Below are 13,186 nucleotides of genomic sequence, written 5' to 3'. Positions count from 1 at the left end.
AATATAAACTAAAATACGAATTATAAAAACAGACAACTTGTAGATCGAGGCTTGCGTACCGCAATGTCCTTGAAACAGAATTTTCGCCCCTACTCAGTGCTTGTAGTTCTACGGACGTCTGCTTCACCAGGATTCAACGATCTAAGTCAGAAATTCCAGCACCGGAAAATTGACTTCTGGCGAATATTAATGTGGTTCTCTCAGTAAGGATGTTTAGGATTGCAGGAGAAGATTTATGATTTTTCTATGTTCTAAATGCTATGCAGATGGATGTATATATAATGTGATTATACCTATTTGCAACAGGTATGAGGAAGGGATGCATCTGTTGGAAGACATCTGCTGAAAAGGGTGTTTTTGTTTCTGCGTTTTCACACTTCAAACTTCATCTGAAAAGATGAGTCTATTGGTAAAAATAAATAAATAATTAATTTAAATTCGAAATTAAAAATAATTAATTAATTCCGAAAATAATTAATTAATTTAATTATTAGAGCCCAAGAGGCCCAAGGCCCATCTTTTGACAATTAAATATATATTAAATATATATTAATTATAATTAATTATATATATTAATTACCAATTAATTAGTACACCCCAAAGCCCAACCCCAAATGTGAGCTCAATTTTAGTCTCCAGGACTATTACTCCAATCACTTTCTATAAAGGACAAGACCTTATAAAGTGATAAAATCTTTTGGGAATGACCAATGTGGAACAAAAAAATTTCTACTCAAACTACTCAAATTTCCAACATCTTCTTCTTCTAATCCTGCCTCTTATTTTACAGACAACATTTTAGCTTCTTTTCATTTTAAATGAAAATGCAATGGCAGAACAAACACCAAACTAGAACCTATACATTTTACTCTCCTTATGCATAACTTGGGGTCCGGCTCCAATGTTAAGTAGCACTAACTGCTAAGAGTGTTTTAGCTGTTATATTTGATTTCTACGATTGTTCGATTTTCTATTTTTAATTCATGCATTCACTTTCAGTATTACTCAGGGCTATGAACCAAAGTGCATAATTTGATGACCATTGTTAAGGAACCATTACTCCAGTTAGGTTAAAATTAAATGACCATTGTTACAATTTCCTCTAAGATATTGAATGACCATTACTACAATTTCCTCTAAGATATATATATATAAGATTTCATTCCCTTCAACGTAAATGTTTATCCATCACAAATCAAGATTATAGTCTACAAATTTCTTGATTAGGTATGACAAGGGCCCAATAAACTCCCAACCTTGACAGTTGACACATATCCTAAATTTTCAACACTCATTTTCTCCCCATTTTTACCACCGAGTGTCGTTTGTGTAAATCAGGCAGCAGGTTTCATAACAGTACACATTTAGTCAAGTACGTTCATATATTTTAACCACATTTTTACCCTCAATTTCCACTCTCTCATGATATGTGAACAAGAGGGGAACACCCCAAATGGTGAATTCATAACTAAATTTCAGAGTTACCTTTTGCAGGTTGCACACATGAGCAGCAGCAAAGGGGTTACAAAACATGCCTGACCTTTTACAGCGTGCAATATACGTGGTGTGCGTCGTAATTCTCAAAATTTATGACATACAGATGCAGACGACCACGCACAAGGAGGCGTGAATTTACTGCATGACCTGAAAGCTAACTACGTGCAATATACGAGTAATGCTAAGAAGCAATGCACACCATATTTCAAGAAACTGTTAGCACCTTCATCCTCATCTCATTTCATAACTATCCATAAACATTCATGATACAGCGAAACATAAAAACTTCACACAAAGTACTTTGATCCATAATTAAAGAAGACAACAGTCGGATGTCACTATCTGACATGTTCCTTACAGATCCGGAATGATGCCTACTAGTACTCCACCGAATGCTTTGCAACTTCAGCCTGCATACGGGATTTTGAAATGTAAATGCACTCATTGTACTCCTAAGTACAAAATTCATGACACATTCATAGTACTTAACAGCCTTATAAAATGAAGCATATCCTTTCACATGAATATTTTAGAACTTGTGTTGAACATTTATGCTCCAGTTTGTTCTAAAATATTTTTGAACTTGTGTCGAACATAATAACAATTTCATAATCTTATACTCTCAGATGCTTGATATCAATCATTATCCGCTAGACCTATGATGGTAGAAATATAACAGTAGATTCATTTGACACCATGAATCGTTAGGATTGAACTACCATGAAACTGAAGTTCACTCCATTTTTAACAGAAGAGGGCTCCACAGAAGCACAATATTAAAAATCTCAAAAAATGCTAAATATGGGGTAAGTTTCGAATCTCAAAAGCATTCTCAACGCCTTTATTCAGTTGGACCAACACTCAGTAAGAGTTTTACCAAAGCAAGCGTTGAGAAGGAGAAGCATCAAAAAGCATTACCTCAAAACCACTCTTCAAATGGTCAAGTTCCTTGTCAAGATCATTAATAGCCTGGTTGTATGCTTGCATTGGTGAAGACTGGCTGCTTGTGTGAATCTACAAAAACACCATTTACAGGTTCAGGTCACAACCACAACATTATATGAGCACTTCTACTTCTCATTTCATGATTAGCATTTTTTTTTCCTTCCTCTTTTTTGTTGCGGAGGATAAGGTAATCATAGAGAATTAAATTGGGAAAACTAACCCTGACAATAATCTTGTACTGAAGGGGGTGAGGAAGCTTGTAGCCGGCAAACAAAACATTCTCGTCCCTGTGTAGCTGCCTGAATGCCACAATTTTCAAAGGAAATTATAAAATAGGGTTTTGTTAAGTTTATACAAGTGATCTAAGAATGAGAAAAAGTTGCAAAATCAATAAAAACTTGAACTAAAGGAAAAGGCCTGCATACATGCGGAGGATGTTGCCGATGGTGTGGTCCTCTCTCTCAATTGTAAACGATGCTGCATTGATGATCTTCGTGTCCCTCTCGTATGACACCCTACAAAGAGAAAAAAAATAAGGATTCAGACTTTATACTTCAAAAAGGGGCTGAAATTTTTTCCAGAGAGATTATAATTACTTTTTTGTCCCTTCAGGGACGACAAATCGTTCATATCGGTCTGGAGCATTCATGGTAGTGTTTCCTTCTGTCTCTCACGGTCTGAGGGTCAGTTCTCTCTCTTTTGTGGGGTGCAACTTACTGAACACAAAACAAGGACAATGTTTACACAACTATTCCTGAGACTCTGAAATCTGAATGTGATAAAATATTACAGCTCAAATGATATACAGTTTGACTAACCACTGGCAGCTACTTACGGAATTGTACAATGATCTGTATATAGTATAAGCACGTCAAGAGATTAAAGTACTCTCTATACCAAAGCAGGGGAAGCAAGTATAATTTGATTACATATGTTAGTAGTGAATAAACATGCATAAAGGAATGGACTGTACAAACCAACATATCAAGAGAAAAAAAAGAAGTCAGATACTAGCACTAACAAGAACCAGATATAAACAAACTGTTGCAGCCCAGATCAACAACTAGGGAAGAATGAATTTATACGCAAATAATTTTATTTTATTAAAAAAAAAACTTGCAGTATTAACTTTGAACCGAAAGTATAGGCAAAAAACTGATTGTACATAGTACTATATGGTAACCAAAATAATCTGAATTGCTGAGACAGCTAACTCGATCTCACTACTGAATGCTGAGCACAAAAGCCTCTATCTTTATACTACATCAGAAAAATACAAAATGAGCACACAAGTCCAAATAAGCTACAACCAGAAACACAACCGTAATCTTATCATTGAACAATATGTTTACTATCCATAAAGTCTGGTTTGAGTTTGCTATCAAATTTAAAATAAAATAAAATAAAAACGAAACTTTTATGGAGTGGAATGAAAAAATTTCACTTTTGTTCCTCTTGAATATGTTTTCTACCCATTCATCTTTTCACTGCTTCATACGATAATAAATTCATCGTCTGTAAAATTACAAAGAGGGTATTTTCATATGCCCTAAGAACCCAATAAATTGAATCTCCAAGTAAAAAGAACAACCATTATCCCTCTGCATTTCCCAATATTTTACTTGTAATCACAATCGGCACGAAAATAAAATAAAAAACCCTAAACCCTTCTTCAATGGCTCCTAACCCTAAACCCAAAGCTTCAATCCCTCTTGGGAAGAACAGCCACACACGCTCCACTAACAAAGTGAGGCTGATGTGCAGCAATGGCGAAAAAACCCCGCCGTATATCCAACCCAGAAACCGGAGAATCAACCAAAGCGAAGAGAACCCAAACAATAAAAATAAATAAAAAATTAAATTCCCCATTCCAATCGTAACGACAATCAGAGAGATCAAAAAACCCAAAAGTTCAGCCAAAAGTTATAATAATAATAATAGTAACGGAGAAAACAAGAGCTGAAACTGGACTCACGTAAAGGAGAGAAACAGAGCGTGAGAGCATTCACGATCTTGCTGTGCTGCGAAAGAGGACGATGCCGTAAAGAGAGAGAGAGAGAGACAGAGAGTGAGATATTCAAAGCCATTTGTGGGCTCAGGAGCAGTCGACTTATGCGTTTCTTTGGGCTTTCAAGTATTATTTATTTAAGGTTGCCCAAAACTTTTGTATTACGGACCTGGCCTTTTTGGTTGAAACCATTTTTTATTTTTTTAATACAACTGTATATTTATATTAAGTGGTAGGGCGAAGTGATTGGTGTCGAACTCGCTATTTACAAGATTCGATTTAGAATTTCTCACTTACAAGTGAGAGAAATACCACTATACTGCAATACTAAGTGATGGTTGAACTTATAATTAAAACGTGGATTTGTGTTGGGGCTTATTGGCTCGGGTTGATGGCAATTAAACTTGTTTACCACTTAGTATCACGGTCTAGTGGTATTTTTTCTTCACGTATGAGTAAGATGTCTTAGATTTAAATCTGGTAAATAACAAGTTCGATACCAATGTATTCCTCTCAAGCCTTAGTGTAAATAATATTGTTGTATCAACAAAACAAAACAAAAGGTTAAGATTAGTTGCCACTTAGTTAGAGATAGACCTTGCAAATTTTTACACGACACGTAAATAATACGAAAATAAATCGAATCATTATCGGGTCACACGATAATAACACCTTACTAACAAATCCTTAACAGGTTTACATGAAGATAACACGTGGGTAACCCGTTTCGACACGATAAGAAAAATATTATTTTATGATTCTAATTTTTAAAAGTACTAAAAAAACTTACTATAAAATACAATAGTCATAGTGTATATGTAAATATTATATATTAAATATGTATTATTGTATTATTATTCTATATAAAAAAATTAAAAATATTTTGTTTATTTATTTATTTTCATAGTATATACTATAGGCAAAGAGTGAGATTAAAAAAAAATTAAAACACATTAAAAATAAAAATATCAAGTAATTTAAAAACACCAAACACATTAAAAAATTATAATACTTAATTTACAAGTGCGAAAAAATGTGAAAAAAATATGCAAAGGCTCGTGATCGCTTCTTCTACGCTTTGAGTATGGGTACATTGTCGTTTGAATTTTTAAAACCATATATGTGAAACCCCGTCCCAAATTTAGTGTATTTTCATATTAACGAACTTATGAAATTACCATTTTGCCCTTGAGTTGACTTTGCTTGGCCGTCTCGTCGAAACGTGTAGTTTTAATTTTATTACATGATTTTTAATGTACTTATCGCCACGAACGCGTAGGCGCGAACGGATTCGAAATCAGATTTATAACGAAGATTCTACGTTCGAACGTTGAACGTTTTCGAATAGTTTTGATGTTTTGTCCTACATGTTCTTAGATTGCAAATCGTGGGACCCATATGGGATTCTTGTCCCCTTATCTCCTCACCCTACCCGGATTCCCCCTTTCATAAATTTCCCGATGTTGGTAAGCTTCTAGAAACCCTTGGGATGTGTTTTAAGAGTAGATCGAAACTTGTTTTATGTTGTACATACGTGTTAAACACAGAAAATAGTTAGGAGTAACTTTTCCCAGTTTTTCGGCGAGCACCACCACGTTCGAGGCATTTTTTGGTCAAATCATGGCAAGTTAGTCGTCATGTAAGGAACCATTCTCTTCGTCTCATTGAGTACTACAACTTTCATTTTTGAATAACTCGATTTAGTTGAATATTGGAGAAGTTATGAGCGTCTAAAGACTTGCCCAGAAACCGGCCAACCCTTGGCCTGAAACCGGGTCGACTCGACCCGATAACCCTAAAACCCAATCCAAGCCCAAGTTATTACCCTGCCCAATTGTCCAGCCCTGCCCAAAACCCCAAAGTCCAGGCCCAAGCCCAAACCCAATTAGAGCCCATATCCAGTCGACGCGTGGGCATACACATGGGCGAGCGTGGGCGCCTGTCTTGGCATGCGCATGGAGCACACGTGCCTCCACTGAAGGTACTGTGCTCTGTTGCCGTCCACACCGACGCCGACAACTTTTCTAGCCAACTTTATGGGGACCCAAATCAGCGCGTGGGGGTACCTAAGGTCTCCCCTTATGTTTTCCAACGTCCTGAATCCGTGTATAACGTCTGTTTTTTGAAATTCAATCGTTATGGTAGAGTTCTATTATTTAGACTCTTTTATGTGCTTAGATGCGGTTGTTAGCGGCGTTTTCGTCCTTCCTTTTTCGCACGGCTTTTTGACGACGGAGTATCAGTGAGGGAACCCCTTCTAAAATGCATGATTTTACTATTAGAAATGCATACATGAAAAGCATGATTTAATGGTTATGTTTTATGAAATGTTTATGAGTAAATTGGATTTACGCTGTATGATATTTCATGCTTTATCGACTTTATGTTGTTTGTAGTATATATGATTGATGACTATATACTATAAACATGATTTATGATATGATGTTTGAGCTACTGAGCTCCATTGAGATATATTATACTTATACTTTGGAAAGATTATGTTCAATGATTTTTGTGCTTATTTGGTGGTCACTCATATGTCCTGCCTACAGGCGTATGTCCTGCCTACGTGCGAATGATATGCCTACGGGCAAACGACTTGCCTTCAGGCGATTTTGATACCACTACTTAGCACACTATATATGATATATGTTTTATGAAGTTTTATGGCATGCTAGGGTTTTCGGAAAACCTATTACTTATTATGCTATATGAGTTTTCATAAACTTTGGGGGTTACTACATTGTTGAATAATTATGTTAGTACTACTTATGTATCAACATGGTCCACTCATGTTTTGTTTTGCACCCCCTCAAGACCTAGGAACGAGGCATACGATCCAAGCTATGAGGCATTCCCCTACCAGTGATATCTGATGTGAAAATTACTTGACACACAAATTAAACCCTCTTTTTGACAATTGTAGTATAGATGTAAGTAAGGTATCGTTCTAGGCCGGGGATTAGGAGGGATTGCTAATCTATTCTAAATTAATTTAAAAATATTAAACAAGACTCAAGGACACAAAACTAGGCTAAAAACTCTAATAACTCGAAACACACTTAGAATGACTCAAAATAATGAAAACAATCAAATTAGACACTAGGAATTGAAATGGACGGAAATTGAATTAAAAGACTAACAACAATGAAAACTAACTAAATAATATAATTTAATAATGGGGGGGTTTGGTTTTGACGAGAAGTAAATTAAACTTAAATAAATTACAGAATTGACAAAAGCATGAAATTAAGGTGAAAGGATAGGTGACGGACTAGCTAGAGGGTTCTTCTCCACACATGACACATATGCAACCTAAATTGATTTTCAGTTGTTCTTTCAATAAATTGTGAATGACAATGTTCCAAGTTAATTAGGTCCGCTTAAATTAACTCTTAGATTTCCCTAGATTCATTGGATTGAATGGAATACGCATTACAACCAAATTATTCCTCATCAAAGTCCCTAACTATGGAATACGCATGATAGAGACATTCAACAAAGATCATTAAGTTCAACGGAAATCATAAACATTGACTAGGCATTCATAACTATGGAATACGCATGTTAATCCAGCCTAGAATTCACTTAACACGATTGTGGATAACAACCTTCACTACTTGTGAATATAAGTTCATAACGATTAGGTGAAATTCACTTATATTCTAGCATCAAATTCATGCATGTAAATTAAGTATGCATTCTTAATCGACATACAAAAATAAGTTATCAATCAAGCAGTTAAGCAAATTAAATCACAACTCAGAAATCACAACTGAAGGTAATCAATTCATATTACAAATATATTCATGGCTTTGAATTAACCTCTAGCCAAAATAAATTTAGTTACACATTATTTTCAAATTAAACCAAAAGTAAAACATGGGTTTGAGAAGATAAAACCAAGAAAAATGGAGTGAAACTTTGCTCTCTGTGTTGCTCCCGTCAGTTTCTCCTTGCCTTTTCTCACTCTAAGCCCCTTTGCCTCTGACCTCTCCTCTCCTTCAATGGTGGCGGCACAAGGTGGTTATGGTGGTTGAATGGTTGGTTATATGGAGGAATGGATGGGGAAGGTTTAGATATGTAAGGAGAGGCAAGGGAAGGCTTGGAGAATGGTTAATTTCTGGATGATTTGAATGAGGTTGCTGCCATGGTATTTATAGGAAAATGATGGACTTGTTTAACACAAAATTCTGGTGGAATTGAGTAGGTGAGCAAGGCAAAGAGTGGGAATTGTTGGTGGGTTAGGTATTGAGTCATCCATTCACATGTCATGGTGAGTTAAGCATTGCATCATCCACTCACATGTCATGGTGATTTAAGCATTGCATCATCACTCAAATTTCTGGTGAAAGTGAATCAATGCCCACGGCATTGAAGAATTTCTTGGTTTTGAGTGAAGTTTTGGTCAATCCTTCTAGAAATTTATCCCTTCTTGCAACTTGTATTTGTTTCACCAGATTTTTAGCATGTTCATAGCCTCTTTTGTCTTCAAATTCGTCCATCCTCATGCCTCCATGCTTGCACAATCCAATCTTGGCCCAAAAATGCTCTAGAATGTTCCAAATTGCTTCTTTTTGCATACTTTGACACTAAAACCTGAAATTGCACGAAAATAACTTTAAACACTATAATTATCATAGTTTAGCTAATTAAAAGCAAGAAAACAAGCTAACTAAGTCGTATAAATATGCTCCTATCAATATCGTGTCATCTTCTCTACTTTTGACATCACTTGGAATAGCACTTTCTATCACACCTTCTACTTGTATTCTAAATTAGATGTATGCTCTGAACATGTCATGCATTATCACTAGCATTTTATTGACGATTGAATATTATTATATTATTTTGGTAAGGTTCGTATATGAATATTACATTGTGTAGTTCGCGTGAAATTTATATGCATGTTTCACATGTTCTCGGCATATGCATTCATTAAATGACTTGCGTCACCCTCGGGTGTTGGCTAGCACATGGCCATCTCGCTGTCCTCTAGACATCGGGATCGGGGCATGTCAATATAAACCCTCATAAATATTTTTTTAAGGGAGTTCAAAATAAAAAAAATTCATAATCATTAATGTACAAGTCTGAAAAATGTGAAAGCATATATAAACGTATAAGATTTCCCAACTTTGAAATGTAACTCCCTTCATTTTGCATATCCATGAACATTTGGTATTTTATATTAATGTACTAATGTTTTTTCATTAGACTCTTATTTTGGAGTATGTAATACTTGAAAGACAAACGTTTTTTTTTATGCTTCGATGTGACAATGTGGTGTGTATATACTAATTTAGTATTATGTTTTCTATTTTTTTAGGTCAAATTATGTTTTTTATTTTTATTATTTATTGATTTAAAATATATTTTCTTAAACGGGTAATGGGTCGAGTCTTATTACCTGATAATATTAACGGGTCAATTTTGGGTCAGGTCATATTGCTCGTTTACTTTAACGAGTGTTGCACGACACGACCCAATAAGATATCGAGTATGTCACGAAAACAACACAAACATAAGAAACACGACACAAAATGCCAGGTCTAGTTAGAGATGGCAACCGTTCAATTTGGGGACGGAAATGACATATTCATCCCCATAAACATGGAAATTAACCATATCCGTAGCCACAAATTAACCATCGAGTAACAGATCCGAGTAACAAAATCTCCATCGGTTAACGACTATATCCATCTTTATCAATGAAAAAAATATTATTCGTTTACGCATTATAATTTAATAGATACTATTCCCGTCATCAAATATCCACACCCGAATCATCAAAAACATAACAATACTTTATGTAAGTGTTCTTGATAAGCCAAATATGATAGCAAATTAAGGCAAATTGGTCCCATGAAAAAAGGAAGGAGATGACAAAAGCAAATAAAACAATCACTATGGGAGAAAGGCTAAACAAACTATCAAATAATTCCAATACTTATGAATATACATATACGTTATATTATATATATATATATATATATATATTATTTGAAGCAGATTCAGGAATGGATAACGATCGAAAACCCCTATAACCATATCTGAAACCATAACCGAATCAATATTCATGGTTTTTCCCCGTAACCAAAAAATAACCGAATTTCATTCCCAAATCCGCCATATTGGGACGGTTATTCATCGTTATCGGGTTTAACAGATTGAATTTGTCACATGCCGTCCCGAATTATTGTTATCGGTGATGTAAAATGACGGTTTTATCCTTGGATGTTGAAATTTTAATGTGTGTGACTTATTTTGGAGACTTAGATGTTATTTCCTTGGTTGGGTGGTGACCACGTGGAGCTCACACACAACACACATCCTTTCTCTTCCTTCCCGTACTATCTATCTCTCTCTCAGACTCACTCTCTCTCTTCTCTCTTGTAAGGACATCACCCAAAACCATTTGAAACGTGACAGATCGAGGGACTTAAGCACACCTTTGTGTTCGTGAAGCTCAGACGAATCAATTGGTACCATTTATAGGTAAGGAATCCTCCGATTTCACATCAAACCATGAACCACCGATTTTGTCACTGTTCATGCATACGTGAAATATTGTTTTTCAGGGAATTTGAAGCTTATAGGAAGCTTAAAGAGGTCCTCACGAGTCTCAGGGTATTTCGTTGGAAGGAAATGGACGTCGAAGGGCTGAGATCGACGTGTATCTAGGTAAGCCAAACTATCGAGCTTTTTCGGGGAAACTCTAATAAAAGTTAAGCCTTGAAACTTATATAACATGATTCTACATGTTATTAGCTTCATTTTGATACCAATTTTGTGGAAAATGGTGAAGAAACGAAGGAGAATAAGCATTTTAAAGTTTTACCCAGAAACCGGCAAAGTCGCCAGCAACTGGTGACTCGCCGGAGAATAAAGGAGTATCTTCCGTCAAGATTGACGGAATATGCTAACGTCGTTAGTCATCTTTAACAGTTACCGTTGGGTTTTAACGGAATATTCCTAACGGCAGTGAGAGAATCTGTTAGGATTCCCTGCACGTGGCCGCGCGTGTTGTCGTGCACTCACCGGCGCGTGGCGGCGCGTGAGGGGTTAGAAAAATATTCTAAAAATTTGGGAATGATCCTGAGGTTGTGTAGGTCACTGTGGTATATTCAAATACCAAAATTGAGCATTGTATGAGAAGTTATTAGCTAGTTTTGCCTATGTGCTTTAAATAATGTTTTTATAGTTAATTCGCATATATGTGAGACTTATCCCGAGGACGAGCGTGTTCAAGGACGACTCGGGGGCTACGACCCTTTGACATATCAGTGAGTGGGCTTTTGGTTTTCATTATATATATATATATATATATATATATACACACTTGATATTTTCCCAGAAATATGTGTTTAAATGAAAGTATGCCTTAAATGCCATTCATATGAATTTATATTTCATATATGAATTGATATATGATGCATTATATATATAATTGTAGTGCTGTGGACGCTCAGGTAAGCTCAGGTGAGTTATGTTTGGTTATGTGAATTATCAATGGTGTGCGATATGTGATTAAATAATGTTGAGCTCATAAAACTGCTGCTAGGGTGATTGTGATTTAGCCAGAGATATGACACATGCCTTTTTTTTATGTCACATCCCGCACCATATGCTCATATTGGATCCAATTTAGGTGCACAGTCCTATCGTATAGACTATCTTAGGTGGTTCTGACTCGTAGGTGACTAGCGATTTATCGCCCAACTATTATGTGTGAGTAGCATTGAGCATGATTATATTACACCCATTATTGTCATACAGACATTTTCATTTCGTTCCGACTCTTGTGCAGTATAGTGCCGTATAGGTCATTGTAGTGACTCCGGCTAGATTGACTTTTAAGCTATGAATTCAGCCGTACATGCTACCACAGGGGTTCCGGCTAACATGTTATATTTATATGAAATTATTCTTACCTGAATTACTTACTCTGTTATATCTTGGCTTGGCATACATATGAATATGATTATGTGAAACATGATTTGATTTGATAGAATTACATATATATTTATGTATATGCATATATCTTAATTCTAGGAAAAATTATACATGTTTTACAGCAATGGGTTAGATATGTTGATAAATGAAATGGTTTTGTAAAGCATTTGTTTTTGCCCACTCACGTTTTCTGTTTTGCGCCCTTCCAGGTTTTAGGTAAGCTTGTTGTCGGTGGCCCTGAGGATTTCGGCGGTTCTGACATATCTAAATAATAGTAGGACATTCCTAGTACTGTAAAACTAGTACTTGTCCTACTAGACTGCACCTAGACTTATTATGCTCTGATTAGGAGAATTTACTTTTGTAATTGACTCCTAACACTTCCTGTTTTCTAATGCACTCTAGTAGTTTCGGTTTTTAAATATTCGTATATTTCTTATCTTAGTTGCTTCCGCAATGTGCACATGACTACGTCACCCTCACGTGACGACCAACATGCCTTGATCTCGGTCGGGGTGTGTCAGAATTGATATCGCCTACGGCCTAGTGAATTCCTCCTCACTTAAAATTGTGAGGACCTAAATTTGATTTTGTGAAAGAAGAGTTCGATATCAATTTATTATGGATTACCGGTTGCCATGAGGCCTAACATGAATTCTTAAGCCCGTGGTGTATATATTGTTGTATTAGGTAACAAATGAAGTTAAATCAAGTGTTAGGACCCAAACCGTCTTGTTATTTTTTAGGTTGTGTGAAAGCCAAGTTGGAGTGTAGAGTCAA

At 35.8% G+C, this 13,186-nt stretch overlaps 1 protein-coding gene and 2 long non-coding RNA genes across 7 annotated transcripts; 1 reads left to right on the top strand and 2 right to left on the bottom strand.

The window, feature by feature from the left end:
- Positions 1-1,700: 1,700 nt before the first annotated feature.
- LOC126587575 (DNA-directed RNA polymerases II, IV and V subunit 11-like) lies at positions 1,701-4,555 on the bottom strand. 5 transcript variants are annotated; one of them, XM_050252660.1, is made up of 7 exons: positions 4,418-4,508; positions 3,261-3,293; positions 3,039-3,158; positions 2,868-2,957; positions 2,663-2,741; positions 2,416-2,511; positions 1,701-1,907 (listed from the first exon to the last, which is right to left on the bottom strand). In XM_050252660.1, exons 3-7 carry the CDS (start codon positions 3,089-3,091, stop codon positions 1,875-1,877), a joined length of 351 nt encoding a protein of 116 aa, XP_050108617.1. In that variant the 5' UTR covers positions 3,092-3,158; positions 3,261-3,293; positions 4,418-4,508; the 3' UTR covers positions 1,701-1,874. The 5 variants fall into 5 exon arrangements, with proteins under 5 accessions (XP_050108617.1, XP_050108619.1, XP_050108618.1 ...); XM_050252662.1 differs by having other exon boundaries at positions 3,261-3,296; positions 4,411-4,489; XM_050252661.1 differs by lacking the exon at positions 3,261-3,293 and having other exon boundaries at positions 4,418-4,555.
- Positions 4,556-5,894: 1,339 nt separating this feature from the next.
- LOC126584907 (uncharacterized) lies at positions 5,895-13,172 on the top strand. The gene is made up of 4 exons (XR_007610182.1): positions 5,895-5,916; positions 10,883-10,948; positions 11,032-11,134; positions 12,616-13,172. It is a non-coding gene; the product is annotated as an uncharacterized LOC126584907 (long non-coding RNA).
- LOC126584908 (uncharacterized) lies at positions 8,201-9,148 on the bottom strand. The gene is made up of 2 exons (XR_007610183.1): positions 8,788-9,148; positions 8,201-8,750 (listed from the first exon to the last, which is right to left on the bottom strand). It is a non-coding gene; the product is annotated as an uncharacterized LOC126584908 (long non-coding RNA).
- Positions 13,173-13,186: the final 14 nt, after the last annotated feature.

The sequence above is a fragment of the Malus sylvestris genome, chromosome 10, assembly GCF_916048215.2.
Source record: "Malus sylvestris chromosome 10, drMalSylv7.2, whole genome shotgun sequence".
In the NCBI taxonomy this organism is placed as follows: domain Eukaryota; kingdom Viridiplantae; phylum Streptophyta; class Magnoliopsida; order Rosales; family Rosaceae; genus Malus; species Malus sylvestris.
Note: the sequence above shows the minus strand (reverse complement) of the source record. Positions and strands in the feature narration are given on the sequence as shown.

Excerpts from the sequence above, each read along its gene's own strand:
- LOC126587575 (XM_050252661.1), bottom strand. The coding sequence starts at position 3,091 with ATGAATGCTCCAGACCGATATGAACGATTTGTCGTCCCTGAAGGGACA. Across the intron at positions 2,742-2,867 it reads ATCGGCAACATCCTCCGCAT|GCAGCTACACAGGGACGAGA; the intron begins GTATGCAGGCCT and ends TGTGGCATTCAG. Across the intron at positions 1,908-2,415 it reads ATTTGAAGAGTGGTTTTGAG|GCTGAAGTTGCAAAGCATTC; the intron begins GTAATGCTTTTT and ends TCCCGTATGCAG.